Raw genomic sequence first — 25,979 nt, forward strand, 5'->3', positions numbered from 1 at the left:
ATGAAATGCCAAATAAAGAGGGAAAATATCGAAGGATTAACATAATGCCATTCACTCTGGAGTGAACATTCTAATTTGGAATTTGCTGCCAGGAAGGAACAGAGATGTATTAATAGTTGCTGGTACAGCCATGGCCGGTTGGCTCAGTGGTAGAGCGTTGGCCTGGCGTGCAGAAGTCCCAGGTTCGATTCCTGGCCAGGGCACATAGGAGAAGCGCCCATTTGCTTCTCCACCCCTCCCCCTCTCCTTCCTCTCTGTCTCTCTCCTCCCCTCCCGCAGCCAAGGCTCCATTGGAGCAAAGATGGCCCGGGCGCTGGGGATGGCTCCTTGGCCTCTGCCCCAGGCACTAGAGTGGCTCTGGTCGCGGCAGAGCGGCACCCCGGAGGGGGCAGAGCATCACCCCCTGGTGGGCAGAGCGTCGCCCCTGGTGGGCATGCCGGGTGGATCCCGGTCGGGCGCATGCGGGAGTCTGACTGTCTCTCCCCGTTTCCAGCTTCAGAAAAATACAAAAAAATAAAATAAAATAAAATAAAAATAAATAGTTGCTGGTACGAGGCTTTCTGTCTCCCTTCTGTAAGGTGAGTGATGAAGAAGAGATTCCTTAAGTGTTCCACATATTCACAACAAATCCCTGGCAGTGCCTGTGAGGACCAGCACTACTCCTTTCTTCTGGAGCTTCTTTTGATTGTGGATGAAACAATTGTTGCCTCTTCAAAGCTGTTGTGCCCAGGTTGACATCTGTAATTCACAAAAAGCCGTCCTCAGTAAGGGAACACCGCATTTCAGAGGATTGTGAAGCATTGTTTCCTACGCCATCAGTTTCTTACTGTCTGCAGGGAGGGTAGAGCCTCTCACTGTCCATGGACAGTAGAAGCATGTGTGTGTATACACAAATGTCCTCAGAGTTGTGGTCATCTTTGCTTTGACTTTTAAGTTTCAGAATGTTTTTTTCATTCTTGGTTTTAGTTTTTGTTGTTATTCTACTGGGACATCCAAACTATTGGCTTTATGGCGCCATCTTTTTTTAGAATTTATTCATTTTTTGAGAGAGGAGAGAGGAGAGAGGAGAGAGAGAGAGAGAGAGAGAGAGAGAGAGAGAGAGAGAGAGAGAGAGAAAGGGGAGAGGAGCAGGAAGCATCAACTCCCATGTGTTCCTTGACCAGACAAGTTCAGGGTTTTGAACCGGCGACTTCAGCGTTCCAGGTCAACACTTTATCCACTGCGCCACCACAGGTCAGGCTATGGCGCCATCTTAACCAGAACTGCTTGATTCTTTGATGTGGACTATTTTATCATCAGGTGCCTCATGTCTCTAAAAATATATGCAGTTCTTACTGACCATATCTCTGTACTTATAGTGATCAGAATATCTCACTAGAAGGCTATACATAGAAACTCAAGTTACAATTTAGTATAGAGTTTAAAAGCATAACTTTTTTTTTGCTCTAATCCTGGTTGGTTCCAAGTCTTGTAAATTTTATGATTTGGGGGAAATTACTTATCCTCCCTAAGCCTCAACTTTGTCTATATTATATTTATATATATTATATATTACTATAATATTAATATAATGATCATAAATAGAGACGGTGCCCAACTTATGGTGGTTTCACTTAAGATTTTTAACTTTGTGATAGTGTTAAACTAGAAACCAATTTCACGTTTTGAATTTTGACCATTTCGTGGGCTAGTGATATGTACCCTCGCGATGCTGAGCATTGTGGGCCACAGTGCCCAGTCAGCCACACAATCAGGAGGGTAAATAACTGATCCTCTCCAGTGTACTGTGGCACCAGCATGTTCAGATATTGTATTCCGATCACGTTTCAGATAGGCTCGGCTGAACTACAATGTTTGCTAGGTTAGGTATATTCAATGCCTTTTTAGCTTATAATATTTTCAACTTTCAGTGGGTTTATTGGGATGAAATCCCACTGTAAGTTGAGGAGCATCTGTATATATTATAATGTTTCATAAGTATATATAATACGTTACAAATATACTAGATTCTATTATTACATAATGTATCTTATTAAATATTATATTGAATAGGGTCAGAAGCAGTAGCCACCTCATGAGGTTGTTGGAGGGAATCACGAAAGCGTCACCATGCAGTCACTGGGACATGGGAGGCTGTCAGCACACATCGACTCCCCTGTGTTCAGTGCACATGATGGCAATTAGCAGCAGTTTTCCTGTTACTGAGATACAAAACTGAAAAGTTTCCATGTGTTTCCATAAAAGAGAGGAAGTGGGACCCTCGCAGCTTCTTCCCACCCAGTTTTCTTTGGCCTACGTGTACATTGTTGTGTGGGGTCAGGTGGCCAGCAGGTGCTCGAGGTTTTGATGTTTGCAACTCACTGAGAGAATCCTCAGTCAACTAGGAGTGGGTTTGAATTTAGGGGTTGAGAGCCAATGCTGGAACAAAACTGAAGTTTTCTTTATTACTTTATCACAGCCTAAGAGAGCAGATGCGATCCGCGAGACGTAGAGACCTGTGTAACTCTTGCTATTTCCCCTCGGTCTGCAGGGTGACTTCACCTGGAACAGCGCGTCGGGCCGCAGCGTGCGGCTGAGGTCAGTCCCCATCCAGAGCCTGTCGGAGCTGGAGCGGGCCCGGCTGCAGGAAGTGGCTTTTTATCAGTTGCAGCAGGACTGTGACCTGAGCTGTCAGATCACCATTCCCAAAGGTAAGGCCCTGTCTGTCATTCCATCGGTAAACACTGCAAGTCAGACGTCTGCTCTGCCAGAGTGGAGCGGCAAGGTCAGCTCCCACCTGACGCTACCCGGAAGGAAACCACAGCTTCTTCATCCTTGGCTGGCATTGCTGTCCATTTGGAAAGATGTGGCAAGAGGGGCAGTATACATGTCAACTAACATGTTGACTTAAAGTAGAGGTCCACTTGGGGCATTAGAAAGGAAAGCTGGGTATCTCCCAACAGCTTACATGGCTTTAGAACAACCAATGAGAACTTTCAGAAAGGTCAACCTCAGGGCTAGGAGAAAAACCTTATCTATCTCAACATGATTTCAAAATGACCAGTTGAAAAGAATGTTTTTACAAGCTATTAAACTTGTCATTTGACCTTATGCAAACCCCGAATCAGGGATCATACCAATGTTAACTCATCTTTATCTGGCCCTTCACCTGGCCTGTTTATGTTGGGGCTCACCACCGTGCCCCGCGAGCCAGGCCTGGCCAGGCTGTCTGGTGTTTCTACAAACACAGAGCCTGATTCGGGTCAAGATGAAAAGCGTGTATTTGAAATCCTTTAATCTGTAAAAGTCTGTTTGTGAATGTTTACCATCTCTTATAAGGAGCCTTTACAATCTGTATGAGTATGTAGCAGAGAGGCAGTCTGAGGTAGAATGAAAAGCTATGATGTTTTGTACAAATAGAGTAAACCCATCATAACGAGCAGTACTGGCTGGTGTGCCTGAAATGGAAAAGAAAGCAGGAAAGGGGAACAAGCATCTAAAAGCTAGAAAATCTTTGGAGGATTTCAGTATCCATAGAAATTCTACCTTGTTTTATTAGGGGATTGAGGGGATGAGCCATGAATAGTTATTTCTAAAATAATCCATATAGCGTGCACATGCATACACACACACAGATACGTGGTTTTCAACCAGGGGTGATCTTGCCCTCCATCTCCACGTGAATCTGGCAATGTCTGGCAACATTTTCAGTTGTCACAGCTTGAGGAAGAATGCAGCTGACATCTACTGGGTAGAAGCCAGGGCGCTGTGAAGCATCCCACAATACACAGAACAGTTGCCCCCAAGAGGCATTGTCAGGCCCCGGGGGCCCAGGTGCAGTGGTTGAGCAGCCTTGCTCTCACATGGACAGGTACTCAGTCCAGCAACCACCGTGCTGGCAGTGTGGCTTTCTTGGCTCATCTGTGCTCATGGAAAGGGCCCTGGCTTGGGAGTCTTCAGACCAGGATGGGAGGACTTGTTCCCTCATGCCCCCCAAGTGTGAACTTGGATAGTTCACCTCTGGTAGGAGGCTCTATTTTGTTGACTAGAAAGAGTAGCACATAAACACTGACCACAGTTTTCACTGGATGGTGGGTGACTCTTAGAGCCTCTTATTCTTTAAGCTGCAATCTGGGACTTTGCTGGAGGTCTTAAGAGTGCAAGAGGAGGAAGAGGTCGCTGTGGCAAGGGTCTGGTAGGACAGGCATGTCTCACTGACCTCAGCCTGGCTTCTTTGGCATGCGCTGCTTGCCGCCCCAACCACAGCCAGTTCCTTCCATGAGGAAATCCTTACACACACTGTATCTTTTCATGTCAATCTAACACAAAGGTAGCCTCAGCTCAATTTAGAAGAAAGCCACTGTGGCAACTGGTGGAATGTGAGTACTAATCTCTGTTAGGACGGCTACTGCTTCTCCCTAGGACAGACCCATCCCACCCCACCAGGTCTTGATTTGGCCGTCGGGTGGAAATGACGCCTGCTCTCCCTCCCGATGACTCACAGGGCAGCCTGGGCGGGGCCGACAGTCCTAGCTTCTAGAAGCTGGAAAAGGCAATGAGCAAATTCTCCCTAGAGCTCCTAGAAAGGACTACAACCCTGATGACACCTTGATTTTAGCCTATTTCAGACATCTGACCTCTAGTAATGTCAGATAATAAATTAGAGTTGTTTAAGCCATGAAATTTGTGGTCATTTGTTATAACAGTGATAGGAACCTAATACAGTTTCCAAAGGAGTGACTGTAATCCCAGACCATAGAGTCCAAGTTGGTTAACGAAGTTAGGAATCTATAAAATAAAGATGTCAATTATCTAAATAATCTATAAACTGAATGTGATTCCAAAAAACATCAACAGAATTTATTTTTGTAATCTCACTAAATTTATCTAAACATCATATGGGCAAATAATTATGTGAAAATAGGAAGGGAAATATTGAAAAGGGTGAATGAGAATGATTTTCATCCACTTATTACAATGTCATGAAGCTAGAGCAGCTGAAAGAGTATTGTACTGCTTCACAATAGGCAGATCAATGCGAGACAACGGAGTTCAGAAGGGAACTAAAATAGATATGTGAACTGACATGGTAACTATTGCATTTCTCGTCAGGGGAAAATGATGGATTATTATTTTATTTGCAACAATGAGAAAAACATTGAAGAGAAAATGCTAGATTCTGACCTTACTCTTCACATCTAAATAAATTGATATGAAAGAAAGATGTGAATATGTAAACAATGAAACTATCAAAACATAGCTGGATGATTATCTATTTTACATTGGGAAAGTCACTACCCAGAAAACATAGAACGAGTGATACATTTCAGTATATATATATTTTTAAAAAACAGAATCATCTGTGTTGCCAGCAAATAAATAGACAGAAATTTACAGCACATGTGACAAACTAAAGGTGAACTTCTCTACCATGGAAAGCTTTGATACAAATTAATATGAGAAAAAAATAGAAATATAGACATGTCACAGGCAGCTCCTAGGTAAAAGAAACACAAATGGTTTATAAATATTTGAAAAGACATTCACCCTCATAGTTGCTAAAGAAATGCAAGCTAACCATCAAGGAGAGTTTTCCTTTACATTAGAATGGCTTCAAAGGTTGGATAATATGCTTCAGGGGAAAACAGTCAGTCCTTTAATGTTGGTAGGACTCTAATTGTGGCAGCAACTTACAAGGCAATTTGGCAACATATAGCTTTTAAATGGCCCAACAGTTCCACAACTAAGAATGTATCTCACAGATACCCATTGGTATTAGTTGAGGCTGTATTAGTTGAGGCAGGCTAACTACTGTGCGCCTTCACACCAGAAGCAAGAAACAAATGTGGGAACGAATGGTCTGGAAATTGAGCAGCACCTAAAGGCCTGTGTTAACTTTTCATTTATTCAAAACACATGAACGGAGTACCACTTATATCTCAGATAGTATGTTAGGCTCAGTTAATATTATTTTGATCACATTTTCACATTTCATATGGTCTAAAGCAGTGGTTAGCAAACTGGCCTACTGGCCAAAGTCAGTTCACCATCTATCTGTTTTTGTAAATAAAGACATTGAAATACAGCCATACTTATTCACTTACATATTGCCTATAGTTGCCTTCTTGTGACAATGGCAGAATTTAGGAGTTGTGACAGCCATACCACTCACAGAGTCTCAAGTGTTTAGTGTCTAGCCCTTTCCAGGAAAAATTTGCTGACTTCTGGTCTAAAGTAAAATGAAAGTGTCTGATTTCTGCCATAGTCAGTCAAGCAGGTGGTGTAGTAATGTGGCTTACCCTCATTACATTGTAAACTAAGTGTTTAAAGTGCAGTGGTTCCACAGGAGGGAAACACATTTCTGTTTTCTTTGGTGCTCTTTCTTCTCTTGCTTCAGTTCATTTTTGACAACACAATTGAGAAAGGCTTTGTTTACGTATTTTGAAAACAGTATCATGGAACAAGGAAGAGCTGATGGTTTAGAAAAATGTGGGCAATAGTCTAATAAAAGACTGCCTCAAAATTGCTCAATGACATGGCTTCCTTATAAAGTGGTCCCTCGCCATTGTCCCTTAGGCGATGTAAAACCCAAGTAAACAATCCAGTGAATCAAGAAAATGATATTCTTGGTAGGCTAATACTGCAGCTCTCTTTGGTTTGTGATTTAAATGTTGATTTAAAAAATAAGGGCAACCAGGTGGGCAAGGAAATCAAGCTTGGGTGTTTGTGTAGCAACCCTAGAGAGGAACCCTAGAGAAAGTATAACTATCTCATTTCTACGTTATTCTTGCTGGCAATGTTTAGCTGAAAGGTAATGTGTTAGAACTGTTTGTTAAAGCTTTTGGGGGTTTTTAAATAAATAAAAACAGAGTTGAAACCAGGGGTAAAATCTATGACTCCATTGTAGATAGAAATGCTGGTAGGAAGCAAACACCGCCAAATAGTGGGATCAAAAAATGTTAGACCACTGGGCTTAGAGGCCCTCAACCAATGATTGTATTGTGTGAGCTGCAAAACTAATTGCATCTTCTATGCCTTTGCAATGACCCCTCTGTGCTCTTTCCAGGGCAGTGTGATTCCCCTGAGGCAAAGCTATAGCATATTTGTCTTGGAACCTGGAACACCATGTATACTGCCCAATAAACAACTGACCCGCAGCGAATCATTGCGAAAGTGAATGAGTGTGTACATGTATGCATGCATGTTCTCCTTTAAAATTAGACTCAGACAACAGTGCGGGGACTGCAGGAGGGAAAGGGGGTGCGGGAGGGGGAAGAGGGCAGAGGGGGATGGATGGTGATAGAGGGAGACTTGACTTGGGGTGGTGAACACACTGCAATATACAGATGATGTGTTACAAAATTGTACACCTGAAACCTGTATAATTTTATTAACCAAGGTCACCCCAATGAAGTCAATTAAAAATTTAAAAAATAATAAAAGAAAAGATTAGGCTCTTTCCTTCACTCTTCCCTGTCTCTCTAAACAGCATCAGTCACCTTTCTGTCACTTTCCCCAGTGGCCCCAGTAGCAGTTCTGAAGTAACCTCGGGGCTTCCCCACTGCTTCACCCCATGCCCAGTTTCCAACTTATATTGGTGGTCTCGTAGGGTTGATGTGAAGTTTAAACGAGCTAATAACCCCAATGAGTTTAAAACATCTCCCAATATCTTATACACTCTCAATACAAGTTACCATTATACTCTCATCATCACCAACTCATTGGGGTTATTAGCTCGTTTAAACCTCACATCAACCCTACGAGACCACCAATATAAGTTGGAAACTGGGCATGGGGTGAAGCAGTGGGGAAGCCCCGAGGTTACTTCAGAACTGCTACTGGGGCCACTGGGGAAAGTGACAGAAAGGTGACTGATGCTGTTTAGAGAGACAGGGAAGAGTGAAGGAAAGAACCTAATCTTTTCTTTTATTATTTTTTAAATTTTTATAGCTGTTCTCAAAGGTAGACATGTCATCATTATGTCTTACCTCAACTATAGCCGTTCACTGTCACGTGCTTTGCTCAGTTTACGGGTTTGCCCTCATTCTGCACACCATACCCAAAACCACCAAAGCAATCTTTTACCTCACAAGCTACTACTCCTTTGTTGGAAAAATGCCAAGAACCTAAGACCTCTCGTGGCCCACTGTTACCTAGTGATCTCGCTCTCTAAGCTGTTTACAATAGGATTCCACAGAAGGGAAGAAATCCATTTTGTTTGCAGCTCGTTCTGAGAATGCATCAAGATTTCAGTTTATTTATCTTAGAGCAGTAGGTTTCAGAATTGTCACGTGCTACAGTAAGAAATACATTTTACATCTCAGCCCAGGAAACATATGAACCAAGTGGTACTTATCTTTATCAGAGATACACTTTGATAATTCACATAATTTCTCTCATATCACCTTCTATTTGGTTCTGTATCATTTTCTCAAATGCACTTGTCATGACCCACTACACTTACTTGATTCATTAATAGATTATGACCCGGTTTGACTAACACAGTCTGGGAATGCAGATGGAATGGAGGAGAGGCAACCAAGAAGGAAAGGAAGGGCAAACATGTCAGTGTGGAAGACTTGCGGCTGTTCTCTGCTGTGGTGCGCAGCTCAGAGGAGAGTGTGTGTGCGGCTTTCAGTTCTAAAGAGGTAGAAGCCTCTAATGGAGGCTTCAGTTCATGTTCAAAAGAGTCCACATCCTCAAGGAGTTTTAGTCAGTCAACAGAGAAAACACAAATACATCAATTGTATTATAAGAGCTGTGAATATCATCCATCCAAGTCACCTTTGGTTCCCCTCATAGATAGAAGCAGCTGCCTCGCCACTTACCCCAGTAAAAGCTGGGGATGACAGAGAGCTGTCCCTGCAGGGATTTTTGTAATTTTCTTCTTGGGTGCTCTCCTGGACCCCAGAGCTTTTGCCATGTCAAATTCTTGTGCATGTGCTGCTGTATACAATTCTGTCCTGGTCCCTAGTAGGCAGGCCAGTATGCTAGTAGGTGGTTCTTTAAGCCATATGCTTTGTGCCTTCGTAGGCACAAATAGGCCCCCGTATGTTCTCAGACAATATAGTTTTCTATCCAAGATCTTGTCTCTACTGGTCGCATTTACACATATTTATATATCTAGATTGGAGCAGCAACTAGTGTTGCACAAGGCTTTGGAATCTTGAACAAAACTTTTGTCACTGAAGTTTCTGAAATATTCTGGCACCTCTCAAAGATTTCAAGACTACACCATTCTCCCTGTTGAGATTATGGCCCAAAAGTCAACTTGATAATTACAAAGAATGTTTCATCCTTGAAATATGAAATAGAAAAGGGACTTCCATCTTTACCTTTTTCTTTGTTTCCCCATAGGTGAAATGAAGGCAAATAAGTATTAATTGAAATTAAATACCAAGTTTTTTTAATCAGGCTTTTTAGATAAATTGAAATTGAGCCCTCAAACTTCTGAAAAATTCAGTTAGTGGGTGTTTATAAAATTTTTACAAATGAAGAAGCTCTGGAGAAGAGTTTAAAGGTTCTTCACTTCAAATAGAAGTGGGCAAACTACAACCCAAAGGCCAAATCCAGCCTACTGTCTGTTTTTGTAAATAAAGTTTTATTAAAACACAGCCACACTCATTTCTCATTGTTTCTGTGTGGTCTAAGTGCTACAGCAGCTGTGTGGAGTAGTTGACAGAGACCATATCCCCCACAGAGCCAAAAATATTTATTACCTGCCTCTTTACAGAAAAAGCTTGCAGACCTCTCATTTAAGAGATTACTATTAATTCAATAATTAATATAATTTATAGTTATTATATAATAATATATAAAATATATAATTATATAATAATTTATGGTTATTATTTATACTATACCATTCCAGTCATTTCAATTTATTTGCTATCTTAACTTTATTTTGCAACAATTGGGCATTTTTTAGTGGTCAGACTTTATAGCTCTCAGATGTTTTAGTGTTTATATTATATGTGACCAAATATTTTTTCAAAATGCGTAATAAAGTCCCTTGGTGGCACTAAACAAGTAAGAAAAGTTAATATTTTTATGAGTTGCATAAACAACTGATTCCACCATGCAGCTTATAAGAATATAAGTTATGCATTAAATGGTGGCTTTGATGATAAGTCAGTCTCCAGTCTGGGCTGATTATGAGCTTTATTATCACTTTCTCAGTTTTGATAACTGAGACTTTAGCAATACATATCTTAGAACTTATTTCCAGATTTATAGTTCTTTGGAATCTCATCTTTCTCCTCTTACCTTCTTATTTTAGATCCCACCCAACACTTTCAAATCCCAAACGTCCAGGGATGTCTTTCTTAGGGATTCCTGGCATTGCACGATGAGGCTGGTGCAAATATAAGTAGAAAAAACACATCCCACAGCAGAGTTTTAGATTACCCACTGTTAAGATGCTTTGGCTGCAAATGATAAAAACCAAACCCAAAGTAGATTGGTTCTATTACTTTCTCAGGAGCCCACAGCGAGGCTCATCCAGGACTCATCAATCTAGTGCCCTTCCATCCTTCTTCCCCGCCGTCATCAGTGGACCACTCATTCCATGGCCGCTTTCCTTCGTTGTCACAAAATGGATCCTGCGGCGTCCGGCTCACTGCTCCGGTGGCAGCATGGAGAGGCTTTTTAGATAAGTTGGGCAGTGATGCTTTAGCAAGTATCTTTTTAGTGATAGAAGGTTTTCACTGCTGCCTCCCAGCAGACTTCCCTTCCTCCTTGCTCTCTAGAATTCAACACCTGCCAGTGCCCAGATCAATAATAGCAAGAGGGAAGAAATCACCAGAACTGGCTTGACCTAAGATTCCTTTCCTGAGTCTAGGGTAATAAAGTAGGGAAACTAAAAATTGGGGGGGGTATAGTAGGATAAAGATGGATTTAGATATGAAACTGTTGGTGAACAAGTAGCAATATCATCTTCTGCCATTGAAAACAAGCAATAGGGAGGGAACTATTTTTATATCATCTTTATTTGATTTAGTGTCTAGTACAGTGTTTTGCTTTTGCTGCTCAGGAAATATTTGAGAAACTGAATGAAATGGATTGAAAATTCAATCATACTACATTCAATCATAGCTCAAAGAATAATCAACAAGAATGGAAAAGTAAAGAATGAGGAACCCAATAGTTTTCATCTAATGTTATCATCCGTTTAGTTACTAACCTGGTGAGAGAGCTGTTTATACGAGAGCAATTCTCAGAAATTTTGAGGAGTTCCCAAGGCTGAAAGTCTATGATTTACAGATATTTGCTTCCCTTCTTACCTGTTCAGTATAAAAACAATATATGTCAAAAGAAAGTAGATAGCATTAGCCCTTACCGAAGTCAAATATCACACCCTGTGTACACACCATTGTCTGGCTCTACCTATTCAACCTGAGCTATGAGCTTTGGCTTTAAAATGAGCAGTGAGGAAATTTTCATAATTTGGAGTTGAACATCCTTGAGTTAACAATCAACGATATTTCTTTGGGATAAGTGATTTCTGTCTCTTTGTTCTCCTACCTGCTTTCTTTCCTTCACACTCCAGGAGGGAAATATAGCTTAAGAAAATGACTGGCCAAACCCCATTTTTCTTGCTGCAATATTTGGAAAATTTGTCTGTGCAAGTCCAGTGCCTACCTAGACTAACTTAAAATACCATTTTCAATTTAAGGAATGTGCAATGAGAGGTGCAAACTCAGGAGCCTAGGAAAGACATACTAGCTCCTCGCTTAGGAAAAGATAACAGCAGGTTTTCCCCACTAGCATATGAGCTTATAGTTACAGTTCATTTTTTTAATACTCATAGAAATCGAATGTGGAAAAAAATGACAGCAAGTAAAATCCTTCTAGGGCATAATTTTATCATGCCCAGTTATTACAGCAAGCAATGATTACAAAGAATACCTGGTTATAGAAAAAACATAGTTGAGCTTTTAAGCCCATGGCATCCAAGCCATGGGATCAGCTTCCCCACCTCACTTTTTTTTTCCCCACTTCACATTTTGATAGAATGCAGCATGTTCCACAAATCAAATCTCTTGATGATTGTCTCTAATAAGAAAAGACTTGCTTTGAGGTTCAAGAATCTACAAGGTTTCTCTCTTGAGGAAACAGTTCAGAACTAATTACCTTGCCAAAATAATTTGTACAAAACCCGAAAAGGTTTTTTAGTGTTTAATTTAGCTGGAAACATGGTGACCTCCAAGATCTGACTGCCTTTGCAACAGTAAGAGGCTCACAGAATGTTCTTATTTTCTGACCACAGCTTTGATAATTTCACCACCACTTCAACATGTAAACTGTTGGGATTAGTACATTTCACAAGTACTTTGGGGAGCCTCAGCTCTAAGGATAGGCATCTGTATTGCTTAAGAATACCATGAATATTTTCTTCCCTGAGAGACACAGACACTATGGAAACAAATTTTGAAGAAAAAAAAAAACTCCAAAAACTCTAACTCAAAAAATGCTAGAAAGCTGAAGAAACAGTTTTTAATTCATTAGAATTTAGACCAAGAGAAAAGACTCAGTAACTGTATTTCTACCTGCTTCTATTTCAGTCAAGGTCGATGGAAGAACTGCTAAAGACGGGATGCTATATAAATGAAAATATTGACCTATGGATTTGATTAACTAACCAACAGTCTATAGCAAGAGTAGTCAACCTTTTTATACCTACTGCCCACTTTTGTATCTGTTAGTAGTAAAATTTCCTAACCGCCCACCGGTTCCACAGTCATGGTGATTTATAAAGTCAGGAAGTAACTTTACTTTATAAAATTTATAAAGCAGAGTTACAACAAGTTAAAGCATATAATAATAATTACTTACCAAGTACTTTATGTTGGATTTTCACTAAGTTTGGCAGAATAAATCTTTATAAAACAACTTACTATAGTTAAATCTTTTTATTATACTTTGGTTGCTCCACTACTGCCCACCATGAAAGCTGAAACGCCCACTAGTGGGTGGTAGGGACTAGGTTGACTACCACTGGTCTATAACATGGAAGATCTCATATATATCTCTCTCCAAGTTGACTGAATGGCAGGGGAGCTTTGGGCTTAAGAATTGGTTTTCACTTTTTCCATATAGGTTGTTTTCTTCCAGAACCCTTATTTGTCACTCTCTTGAACCCTATTTCCCACTAAATAAAGTATCAATTCACTCCCAAATTTGAAATTTTCTCACCTTTTTTTTTTAACCAATAGAATGATTTGTTAGTGAAAGTTTGGATTATTTGAAATAAAATATGAAGAGGCTTAGGATAAGAAAGGATTCCTAGATTAAGCAGTTACCATGTGCTTTATTGGAGAAAATCCCTATCAAAATTTAAAGGTCCCAAGAAGGGTAACGCTTTGTCCTTTAGGATTGAACTCAAACATTCGCCTTCCCAAGCTACCACCTAGTCAATGTCTCCACTGAAGCTTTTTTTTTTTAAAGTAAGGTTTCCATATATCTGTCTTTAGCACGAAACTGATTTTCTCCAATGCTGAGATAGTGTCCTTTCATTTGAGTTCACAGAACCCAGTTCTCTCACCTGCAATGTGTGCTTCTCAACATTGGATGGAGGGAGGGATGGAGCAATGGGATGGGTCAGTGGATGGGGATGAGCCCATTTTCTAGGAGAAGATGCCCTGTAAACAAATACCTGTTACAGTGTAAATAATATTCCCAAGCTGAGGAAGTTAGTCATGTTCTGTGATGCAACATCCCTTGACACTTTTAGAATGGAGAAGAGACCCTTGGCTCCTCTCCTCAATTGCTAGGATTAATCCAAGTTCAACTCTTCCATCAGAGTATTTAACTAGACCCATTGGTTCCCCTATCCTGGGCTTGCTGCCATGTTTCCTGCCAAGAAGCGCAGGTGGCCATTTTCCTGGTAATCCCTTCCCCCTTTCTATCAGGGCTGCTCCGCCTCCCTTTCTTGAATATGGAGCAGACAACTTAAAGTAGCAGGAGCAATTTTGAAGTCATTCTACTAAGGATGGCGATGCAGTAACTGGTTCCAATAACTGGCACGAATGTTCAGTCTGACATTTCCTGAACTGTGATTTTGCCTCGGGTTTTGGTAGCTCAGCTCTCATCAGTCCCTATCTGTTTTCCAATGTTGACATATTCACCCAAATTAACTTACATCGAGGAGGTTAATCATTGGAAAACACTAGACCTGCGGTTTAGGCACAATGAATGCCCCTCAAATGCTTGGGACCATTAATGATATTATTATTTCTTTGATAAACTTCCTTTTTCAAACTGGAAATAAAATATCTGGCTTAGTCTTTTTCTTGCCTTAATTTTGAGAGGTCTGTGGCTTGAGAATCCTAAACAGGGGAAGTAGATGAGACTAAAGGATGAATTTTAGTTAAGGATAAAATGTTTTTAGTAAACACTTCTGTAAGACATCCACAGATTGTATAACTCACCTAATCCATATTCATGTACATAATTTAAAGACTATATCTTGGTTTATCAAGATAGGCACAAGAACTTGCAAAATAAGCAGATTTCTGTACTAATCAGTGTTCTTGGATACAAATGACAAGTACCACATCTGAATAACTTAAACAGAAAAGGAATTTAGAAAGTCTATGAGACAGGAGATGTCTTGAGACAGTCTACTGAGCCGTATGTGAAGACATCGCCAAGGCCATAAAAACAAATCTACTTGAGACCCTCATGTGTCCACTCCCTGTGCAGAAAACATGCTACACCAGACTGGCAGGCCTAGTGGATATTTTATGTTGGCCTAGACACATGTTTTCTTTCAGATCAGGGACATGAGGGCAGGAAGATCATTTCAATAGTTTTAGGCAGGCGGGAAACTGGCTTGTGAGTCACCTTCTTGCCATAAAGTTGAGCTCTCAGATCTGTGTGTCTCAGGAGTACCCCAGGGAGCAAGCTTGACAGATGAGTTTTCAACCTTTACTTGAATACATCCAGTGCCTGGGAGAAAGGGCTTCTTTAAAAATAATTTTTATTTTGGAATAATTTTAGATTTACAGAACAGTTATAACAATAATAAAGACTTCTTTTATGCACCTCGCCCAGCTTCCCGTAGTGATAACATGTTATGTAAACTAGGTGCACTAAAAAAACCAACTTTGTGCATTAGTCTCAACCAAACTACAGACTTTGTTCAAATTTTATCAGTGTCCCAGTAATAGCCTCGGTTCCAGTGTCCCAGCCAGTATACCACATGCATTTAGCTAGGCATCTTTTCTTTTCATCTTCCTTTAAAAAAAAAAGCAAACATTTCTTATCTCACACAGTCTTGGAGACTCTCTTAACCTGCGAGTATCTTAGCCATGTTGTTCTGGTTCAGGTTCTGGTTCATGGTTACCATCCAGCTCTGCTGGGACTGCAGTCATCTGAAGGCTGGACTGGGGCCGGAGGACCAGTGACCAGGCTCATTTATGTGTATTTCTATTGCTTAAAACACAAACTGAGTTTGGCTATCAATTGAACATTGTGACAAGGGAAAATGTGACTATTCTGTAGTTGGGATGTCACATGGTTTTAGCACATAGCTATTCTCTAGGTAGAATTTTGCATAGACCAGTGGTTCTCAACTACAGTGACTTTGCCCCTGTGGGACGTTTGGCTATGTTCAGAGTCCTAGTTGGTCATCACAACAGGTCGCGCTGTGTACTATAGTAATTTGTACCCAGGGAGCCTACTAAATACCCTCCCGCACAGGACAGTTCCTTAGGGCAGGGTCATCCCAGCCCAAATGTCATCAGTGCCCTGGCTGAGAAGCCCTGGCCTCGATTATATGTAGTTTCCAGAGGGCCGCTTCCAATTCTACCCCCCAGGTGTCTCTTTGGTATCATTTTCCCTCACTTTTTAACTGAGCTCGCCTCACTGCCTACAAATTCCTTTGGTTTGCATTCTCTGAGAGTCTATTTTTCTGGTCCAAATAAATAATGAGACAGCTGTGGTTGGGAAAAGCAGAGGAGGTAGTGCCAAAAAGCATTCCTTCAAACTTTTCTCAGCAGGACCTTTTTGAAGATTTGAAACCAGCTAGAACCTTCCTTTCGGTTGGGATGGAGCTGCACACTCCAAGGCTTGCTGGCGTGCGGGGCGCAGGCTTCGGGGTCTCTGGTGGCCCGGGACGAGTGTGCACAGCGAGCCCAGCTTTTCTGTCTCTGTCCAGAGGGTAGAAATCCAGCTATGTCTGTAAACTTACCAGCAGTCTGCATTGGAGCTCAAGTTCCTATAAATCACCCGGGCTACACACCACTCAAAGAGCAGGGGAACGGATGCAGCTCCTTTGTACCCACCAGGCTAGTTCTTGCCTGCATCTGTAGAAGCATTAGGAGAGGCTTTGTCCTCAGAAGACATTTAGCAAGTTTCTCCTTTATTTCATACCTCAGTGCAGGCAATTTATTCTCCTTTCCAGTAATGTAATCTTTATAGAGTCTGCACGTGAAGGACTTAGCTGGTCACGCCCAGAGGCAGATTAAGGTCAGTTGAGGCCCCGGGCACAGAAGAAAATATTGACCCTTACATTAGGAAAAAGTGTAAAGTTGGGGTTTTTCAGGACCTTTCAGAAGTCAGGGCCCAAGGTGCGCGCCCGGTGCACCCACCGTTAAATCCACCTCTGGCCATGCCCCATCCCGTATCCAGGTGCACCTGTGAACTGGGGCCGACTGCACCCATTCTCTGTGACTGCCCCACTAAGGGGTGAGCCTTTGCATCTACTCCTCCATCAGCCATACTTCTGGGGGGCAGAGTCTGAGTGACCCTCACAAGTGAACATCCGTTGTCTTGCAAATACCTCCAGAAGCATCTCTCATGATGCAGAGGCAGAAGGACCTGAAGGGACGGATGTTCATCTTATCACCCTCAGAAGAGGGGTTCCACTCTTAGCCACCCCTCTTGAGACAGCATTGGGCTTTGTGGAAAGAGCTGGAATTTGGGTTGGAATCCCAGCTCCATCACCTACCAGTCCTGTGAGTTTTGGACCATTTGCTTTCCTTCTGATTTTTAGTGTCCTTAATTGTAAAATGAGTCAATCAGAAAGCTACCTCGGGATGAGTATGTTGATGTGTATTAGATAATATAGATGCTCAAATGACTCATACCAATTGTGGTGAATATTTATTTTTTTTATTGATTGATTGATTGATTTTTTAGACAGAGCAGAACGAGAAAGAGACATGAATTTATTGTTCCACTTGTTCATGCATCATTTGTTGATTCCTATATGTGCCCGGACCAGGGATCAAACCCGCAACCTTGGCGTATTGGGATGACACTCTTACCAACTGAGCTACCCTGTCAGGGCCCTGGTGAATATTTAGAGCTTACAGATACTCTGTTTCTCTTTCCCTTTTCCTAGTAACTACATTACCTTGGGCAGGCTGTTCCATAAATCTGGCCTGTCATGTCGCTTCCCTCAAGCAGGCACCTCTTCCGCACTGCCACTCAGACACAGGTTAAGAGCACCAGTGTTGCTGTTGGGTAGTCCTGAGTGCAAGTTCTGAATTTACTACTCCCCCACTTTTGCCCTTGGACAAGTTGCTTAACCTCTTCTAAACTCAGTTTCCTCATCTATGAAAATGGAGGAAATAATAGTGTGGACTTCATAGACCTTCTCTGAGGATGTCACAAGGTCACATAGACTAAGCATTTGGCTTATAGCACATGCTCAGTAAACATGAGCTGTTCATTACCACTGTATGTCTGTGTCACGGGGAAGTTGTGCTGGTTGGATTTAAAAAAGATAAACGTTCAAGAAGTCTCTTGTGCAAGACTTTCTTGCAAAGTTTTCAGCCTCATTCAGTTAATATAATTATTATGTTGTGCCATTCTGTTAAAATGGTAGTCCTTTGATATTATTTTCATTGAGGAATAACACACACACACACATATACAAACACACAGTAATGTACATAAATATGAATGTGCACAAGTACAACTCAGTGGGTTCTTAATATGTAGACATCATGTAACCGCTGATCAGATCAAGATATGGAACATTACCAGAAGCTCAGAAGACTCCTTCATGCCCCCTTTCTGGCAATATCCATTTCCCCAAAGTAACCCTTTCTCTTCTATCATCAAAAATGAGTCTTTCCTTGCCCTGGCCCGGTGGCTCAATGGATAAAGTGTCCCGACATGCTGAGGTTGTGAGTTCGATCCCCTGTCAGGGCACATACGAGAAACAATCAATGAGTGCAAAACTAATGGAACAACGAGTTGATGCTTCTCATTCTCTCTCACTCTTCCCCCCATTCCTTTTTTTCAAATCAATAGAAAATTTAAAAAATAATAAAATTAAAACATGAGACTTTCCTTGAACAACATTTTATTGTTATTATCTCTAGAAGGAATTTAATGTAAAATACTGTTTTATAACCCACATTCTCTGAATCTGATCCCCTTAATAGTAAGAGTTGTGTACTTCATTGGTCTTGGGTTCTCTCAGAACCAACCCCAAACCTCAATATGACTTCTGGCCATGGACAGTGCTGACAAGTCCTTGCAGTGTGCCCCACCCTGTGCTGTTCGCTTGGAATGAGACCAAAGCCTAGGAAATATGGTTCTGCCCTCAGAGAGACTCTAGTCTAGCTAGAGAAACAGGCCTTAAAATGGAACTCCACATGACAGTGAATGAATGAGTTCATGGAAAGCATGTCCTAGAGGAGAAATCTCCTCTTTTCTTGTTCTCAACCATCCTGAAGACCCTATTTGGTATTGGCCTCCCCCAAGAGGGTGCCCAGATTAACCATGCTCCATACCGATGGCTCCTTTGCTTTGGGGTCACTAGTGTGTGATGGGCTGGTTGACACACCATCTGCTATTGTGTTATGTATGTCTGTGGGACATGGTGTCCTAAAAGGATGGTGCATGAAGTCCAGTCTCCAAGTGCCTGTTCCAAAATGCCTTTGTACAGGACATGTGACCTGAATTCTCTTTCCTGGTCACTGTCATGTGTAAGCGTGCACACCTGGGAATGGTTAGCAAGCATGTGCTCACCACCATTGGCACTGTGAGACATCGCTGTGCAGGTATTGATAATTTAGGAAGCTTACATTTCTGTAAAATATGCAATGCACTTATTACACTTATTGCCACAAGGAACTAGTTGAACATAAACTGTTCTCTATGGTACCACCTAATATAACAGTCTCCTGGGCAGGTTTTCTATGATCTATGGGAATAGAAGACATTCTTCAAAAACTGGATACTCATTAAGCAAACAGCTGATTGTTCACTAGGGAAAATAGAATTAGCAAGCGGTTTAATTTCACAGCTCTGGTCACTTTCCTGAGGATTTCAAGTGAGAACATGGCATGCTAAATTAGGACGCCACCTCACAGTGTTGCACATCACCCAGCATTTCATCAGCTTCCTGTCAGTAATGTTCACCTGTCTAATTGAATGAACAAGAGAATATTTGTTGTAAATAGTTAAGCTATTTAAAAAAAATCATAGGCTAGTATTCAAAAAGATCCCATTTTTCCTATAAGAGAGATTCATGAAATTGGAGTTTGACGTCCATATTATCCTTGTGAAACCATGTAAACTCTCTTACTGGTGAGAATATTAATATTTAATAAAACTATTCTTCTCACCAAAATTAGGGGATACTTTATTGCTTCATATTCATTTTGAAATATCTCCTAATTTTTGTGAGCAGTATCCTTGGAAAACAGTTTGGTGTTGCCCACTGAAGCCTGAGATGGCACACGTGCTGGCCTGGTAGGGTGGCTTCTACTCATGTCCCCTGGAACTGTGCCTCTCAGATGTCCCTGTGAGCCGGAACCCCGAGGGCTTGGTGTAGCATGCACTGCTGGGACCACCCCGAAATTCCTGATTCAGTTGGTCTGAAATGGGACCATAGAATTTGCATCTTGAACAAGTTCCCAGACAATACTGATGCTCTTTGTCCTAGAACCACATCTTAAGGACCACTGACTTAGAGAGTTTCTTGCACAATACATAAGAAGTGATGAACAAAATTTTTCAGAGACATTGCTTCTAATATTCCCAAGCTAGAAACAACTTAAATTTCCATCAATAGTTCAATGAGTTAAATAGACTGTGGTATATTCATACAAGAGAATACTGTATAGCAATCAAAATGAGTGAACTCCAGCTATCTGCCTCAACAGGATGAATTTCAGGAAGTGTTGATGGAAGTAGTAAGTGAGGCAAGAAAGAATACCTATAGTGTGGTTCCATCTATGCAAATTCAAAATTAAAAGGATGTATACATCCTTATAAATGTATACATCGATAGTAAAACTGTAAAAAATAATAGAAAATTGATTATTGCAAAAATCAGACCAGTGATGACCTTGGGTGAGGGGGAAGGAAGCATATAAGGGTTTCTTGGTCCTAGCGGTAGTCTATACCAGGACATGGCTGTTGGTTATGTGTGAGTTGGCCTCCTAATTATTATTTAAACTGTATATTTATATTTATACACATCTGTATATATGATGTATCCCCTAACTAAAAAGTTGTTTTAGAAAATCATTCTATCTTAAAAGAAAATGTCTCCTATATGTATTCTGGTTCTTTGACAACTTGTTTGCATTGTAAGATCTGTCCAATGTATATGAAAAATAAATCTTGTATGGTTTTATATATCATTTAGTTATTCTTCCAGGTCAACTACTAATTTTAAAGTAATGATAGGCTCTTTTAAAGAAATATACTCTCATTATAGTCAAATACATTTGGTGCTATGAACCTGTGATGAACAAAGTGTTACAAAGTCGAAGACCTGTCATTCCTATCTGGAGAACAGATTAGAATCTTGTGTGCTCAGTATGTTTATTGTCTGTGTGTATATAAGAAGTTATGGTAGTCCCTATAGCTAGATCGTCTTTTACACAGTGAAGATAAGAGCATACACATAATGAAAGAGTCTGATGGCTCTTTGCTGCAGTTGTAACTGATTTACATAATTTTCCCCTGTACCAATCTCGTGAGTGCAAGAGTAAAGACTCTTATGAACTATTTCCATTTTATGGGAGGAGAATAATTTTTGAAATATTTGTTTTTGCTTTTTGAAGGGAAGGAGGAATTGAATGTGCCTGTTGATTATATTGTGATATCTTTTGCCTCCAAAAATTCAGAAAGGAGGAGTTGGGGATATCCGCAGCCCCGTGAGGATCCCAAGAATGCTCATTTCTGTTTAAGAATGCATATTTAGTCTTGTCTTGATATCACAGTCTTGCTTTTACATGTTATTGGGATGAGTTCTTTCTTTACTACACTTCTTAGTTTATCCCATAAAATAAACAATTCTTAATCCCCCCTTTAAACATAAGCTTCTTTGTGGCATGGGCTCTGTTTCCCCCACTTGATCATAGTGTGGATTCCTGATTTGCACCTCCCACATGTTAAGTTGACAGCTGCGTAATTCCGAAATGCATTATTGCAATGACGGTTGCCAATATTTTATGATGATATCCCAGGAATTCAATTGCAGCTGCCTCTTGATATGAATGGTATCTTTATTATTTGGTGAGTTAACTAAATGTATTAAGTGCAATTGTTGCAAGTACAGGAGGCTAAAAGAATATATACTTTACTTATTATAGTAAAAAATTAGAACCAACCCAAATACCCATCAGTGGGGGAATGGTTAATTAAATCATGAGATATAGCTATCCTATAGAATACTATGCAACTATTTCTCCTATTTCAAAAAAGAAAACACATCTGAATTTATGTGTCAGGGTCCCCATAAACCACTGGATATGCACTGTTTCATTTCATTCTCACAACAACCCTATGAAATTCCCACTATATAGATGAGGACACTGAGACTTGTCCAAAGTAACACAGTTAGTAAATGGTGCAGCAATAATTATGTCTGAGTTCTCTAACCCTCAAAATCATCTCTTTTTCCAGCTACACTCTGCCAGCTCATGAATGCCAAAGCCATGTGTACTGTTGATTCTCCTTTTATGAAGACTTGATTCAAGATAACATTGGTTTATTTGTTTGTTTGGTTTTTGCATAGTCCCTTCACTTTTTTTCACCCAGCCCCCCACCCCATCCACTCTGACAGCTGTCAGTCTGTTCTCTGTGTCTATGAGTCTCTTTCTATTCTGTTTGTTAGCTTATTCTGTTCATTAGATTCCACATATAGGTGAAATCATATGGTATATTTGTCTTTCTCTGATTCACTTATTTACTTAGCATAATACAGCTCATAGACACAGGCAACAGTATGGTGATTGCCAGAGGGATATGGAGATGGGGAGAGAGAGAGGAGGGCAAAAGGGGATAAATGATGTTGGAAGGAGACGTGATTTGGGGTGGTGAACACACAATACACCATACAGATGATGTATTGTAGACTTGTGCACCTGAAACCTATATAGTTTTATTAACCAATGTCACTCCAATAAATTCAATAAAAATTTTTAAAAAGATGACATTGGTTTGCATAAACATGAAGAAAAGGTAGTGACTCATCTAATAGTAAAAACAAACATCTAAAAATGTCAAAACTAAATTACTCTGGAAGGAGGTAAGTTTCCTGTACTTTCCAAGATTGAAACAAAATTTAAAAGCATCCACCAAGATTCTAGTGATGTGAGCAGTCCAAGCCAGGGATTTTCTTGCATTTTCAGAGACATTCTTCTGTTTAAAATGTCAAATTATGAGTGAAGTAAGTGAGAAGTCATGCTTTTGCTCAAACGTAATTATTGATAATGTAAAATATCACTTGTATGCTTGTTTTTCCAACTTTTCATTCTTTTCATATTTACAGATGGCCAAAAGCGGAAGAAATCTTTGAGAAAGAAACTAGATGCACTAGGGAAGGAGAAAAACAAAGACAGAGGTAAGGGACACACAATGGAATAAAGTGAATACATCTTCCATGGAGCACAATGGTTGAATTTGGTGGGGTTTTTGAATTACATAGATTTACGTGGTTCAACTCTATTATGTAAACTGGATTTCTAAGATGGAATGTCATTAGGACTGTTTTGGTCTACTCCTTTGTGTTTGAGTGGCCCTGTACTGAATTGATGAGTTCAACTGGTTTGAGCAAAGTGTGACTTCAGCCAAGTTCATGGTTCCAATTATTATTCTGGCCCATCAGCTATGCATAGAGAGAACCTGGGTTGAGTGGCCATGGATAGTATCTCTAACACTAACCAGCTGCCTGGAAAATGCAGATATTTAGGCATGGCTAGTTGAATGAGAAAGAGTTTGGATTCTCCTGCCATGACTACCAGAAGGAAGCAGTGTCATCCTTATGGGTTACTGAAGACGAGCCATTCTCAACGTTCTTATGTTAGATCACACCATGCTATTCTTTGCCCTATGTGATTTGGGAATTATTGACTCTCTTTATACTCTTTTGTGTTCCCTTTACTTATTATAGTGAAAAATTAGAAACAACCCAAATACCCATCAGATGGGGAATGGTTAATTAAATCATGAGATATAGCTATCCTATGAAATACTATGCAACTACCCCCCCAAAAAAAGAAAATACATCTGAATTTATGTGTTAGGGTCCTCATAAACCACTTGATGTGCACTGTTTCAAACTAATATTCATTGAGCCCACACAAGGGTCACCTGGCCCCCATTAGCACAGTAGAACTTCTTTGTGGTTTGGTTCTGTGGTCCCATATGAAATAAGGGCTGAATAGTGTGATCATATGAATGTATTTTTACCTTCTGTGCCATAGTAAATGAGTGAGTAAGGAGAGCCATATGCCTCACATGGGAGTTCTTTTATATAACTATTGAGTTTCCACTTGAAGAGTAATGGAAGGCAATAAAACTGAAGGTATGAAGGTAAATGCATTCTGATCAGTATTGGATAAGACGTAGTCCCTGTCATTGACCCCAGACTCCTCTCCCATTTCTTAAATCAGTGATAGTCAACCTGGTCCCTACCACCCACTAGTAGGCATTCCAGCTTTCATGGTGAGCGGTAGCGGAGCAACCAAAGTATAAATAAAAGGATAGATTTCACTATAGTAAGTTGTTGTTATAAAGATTTATTCTGCCAAACTTAGCGAAAATCTGACATAAAGTACTTGGTAAGTAATTATTATTATATGCTTTAACTTTCTGTAATTCTGCTTTATAAATTTTATAAAGTAAAGTTACTTCCTTACTTTATAAATCACCATTTACTGTGGAACTGGTGGGCAGTTAGAAAATTTTACTACTAACAGAGATACAAAAGTGAGCGGTAGGTATAAAAAGGTTGACTACCCCTGTCTTAAATCATGCCTAGAGAATCATGACATTTGGTTCTTCAGAATAAAAAGAAATAAAGAATTTTAAAGAATGGAAAGCCAATGTTTTATTTCCCATTGAGCATGATTGCTCAATCTTGGGACATTTTGGACTGGATAAAATTTTTGTGGTGGGAGCTGTCCTGTACATCATGTAAGGTGTTTAGCAGCATCCCTGACCTCTAGTCACTAGATAGATGCCAGTAGCACTTCCCCCAACCTAAATATATTCATACATTTCAAATGTTTACCTCAAACTGCAGTAAAGGAAGTGAAAAATGTCTGTGATTTTCTCTCCCTGACTGCACAATAGAATAATCTGTGGAATCTTTAACACTTTCGATGTCTAATCCCATGCCTGAGAAAGTCTGATTTCATTGGTCTGTAATGAGTAATTACAGACTACTAATGTACAACTTGTAGGATGAGAACTTGGGTCTGTATGTACCAGTAAACCTAGCAGGGCATATGCTGTCTCAGTGGGCCCTGCTGCAGGAGTAATGAAGATGAAGGGTGTTAACTCTTGTCCAGCTACCTATCATTGTCTGAGAAATTATATTTTATTTAATTGGTTCTTGTCCTGACTTTTCAATGAATATTAATAACCAGGATAGCTTTTGCAAACTAGTTTTATTCATTCTCTTCCTGCCACAGACCACCTTTACCTTGCTAGATTAGGGTAGTTCTCACTGTTTATGGAGTACATTAAAGGGATCATTCAGACTATTACTAATGTGTAATCTTTAAAGTTGGTTTCTGCTAGGATGATGATATTGATACTGGGATTTGATTACTCATAATGTAGACTTTAGGTGATTCTTCTGAAGTGTCCATTCGGGCTAGGTAAGCAAAGTGAGTATTTTTGTGGCAGATGTTCGAGTTCTCACAACAGAGAGAGATGTATATATGCTTGCTTATATCACAACAGCCGGAAGCAAGGCCATGGGTGACGAGGGAAGGACAAACCAGGGGAAGAAATCTACCTATATGCACTGGGCTGTTGTACCTTTGTGTGTGTTATATGGGCTCAGTGAAAACTTGGCCGTGTTCTGTTGGGTTGAACAAGGAGCTGGCTGGGGGAAGAAACAGGTCTTTGTGATTCTGAAGGAAAGACATATTGCCCACCTGAGGGGAGAAATATCAGGTTTCACAGCAAAAATAAGTAAGTAAGTAAGTAAATGAATAAATAAATAAATAAATAAATAAATAAAGATGTTTTTCTTTTCTGTTTTTAAATAGCTGTGATATTTAGAAAGATGTTGTCCTAGGCTTGACCAAAGCTTCATTCTTGGCATTTTTTCTAAACATAAAGTTCTGTCCATGTCAACACATCCATCCTAAGGATGTCCTGGGAACCAGAGTGTTAGGAGGCAGCATGCAGGTCTTGCAAAGTGGGTCACATTATTTTCTTCCATTTGAATATTCGCATTTTGGTTCAAAACAGCTGCACATGTGAAAAAGGATAATCATTTGGATCCAAGAGTAAAATAAGGAAAACAGGAAACTCTAAATGACCTCTTGGGTTAGATCATCTAAAAATAAATACGAGCAGCTTATTAGAATTGAATTGCTTTCCCAATAAAGAGTGATTCATTAAATGTTTGGCACACCACCATATTAATTGATTCAGTCAGAATGAATCATGTCCTGTATTTTATTTAATTGCTTGACATACTATAAAGTAGATCATGTGACACTCCTGCCTCCCTCCTGCCCCTTAAGCAGTGCCCATATAACTTTTGCTTTCCATATGGAAACTAA

The 25,979-nt window shown here is 40.3% G+C and overlaps 1 protein-coding gene across 3 annotated transcripts in view; it reads left to right on the plus strand.

The window, feature by feature from the left end:
• The window catches only part of ARHGAP6 (Rho GTPase activating protein 6), a 460,565-nt gene that overhangs the window by 374,131 nt on the left and 60,455 nt on the right, over nt 1–25,979 (plus strand). For all 3 annotated transcript variants that reach the window (XM_066249698.1, XM_066249699.1, XM_066249700.1), the window contains exons 2-3: nt 2,531–2,690; nt 22,727–22,798. In XM_066249698.1, coding sequence (XP_066105795.1) covers nt 2,531–2,690; nt 22,727–22,798 — 232 coding nt within the window. The remainder of the gene's footprint in view (nt 1–2,530; nt 2,691–22,726; nt 22,799–25,979) is intronic.

The sequence above is a fragment of the Saccopteryx bilineata genome, chromosome X (genome assembly GCF_036850765.1).
Source record: "Saccopteryx bilineata isolate mSacBil1 chromosome X, mSacBil1_pri_phased_curated, whole genome shotgun sequence".
NCBI lineage: Eukaryota > Metazoa > Chordata > Mammalia > Chiroptera > Emballonuridae > Saccopteryx > Saccopteryx bilineata.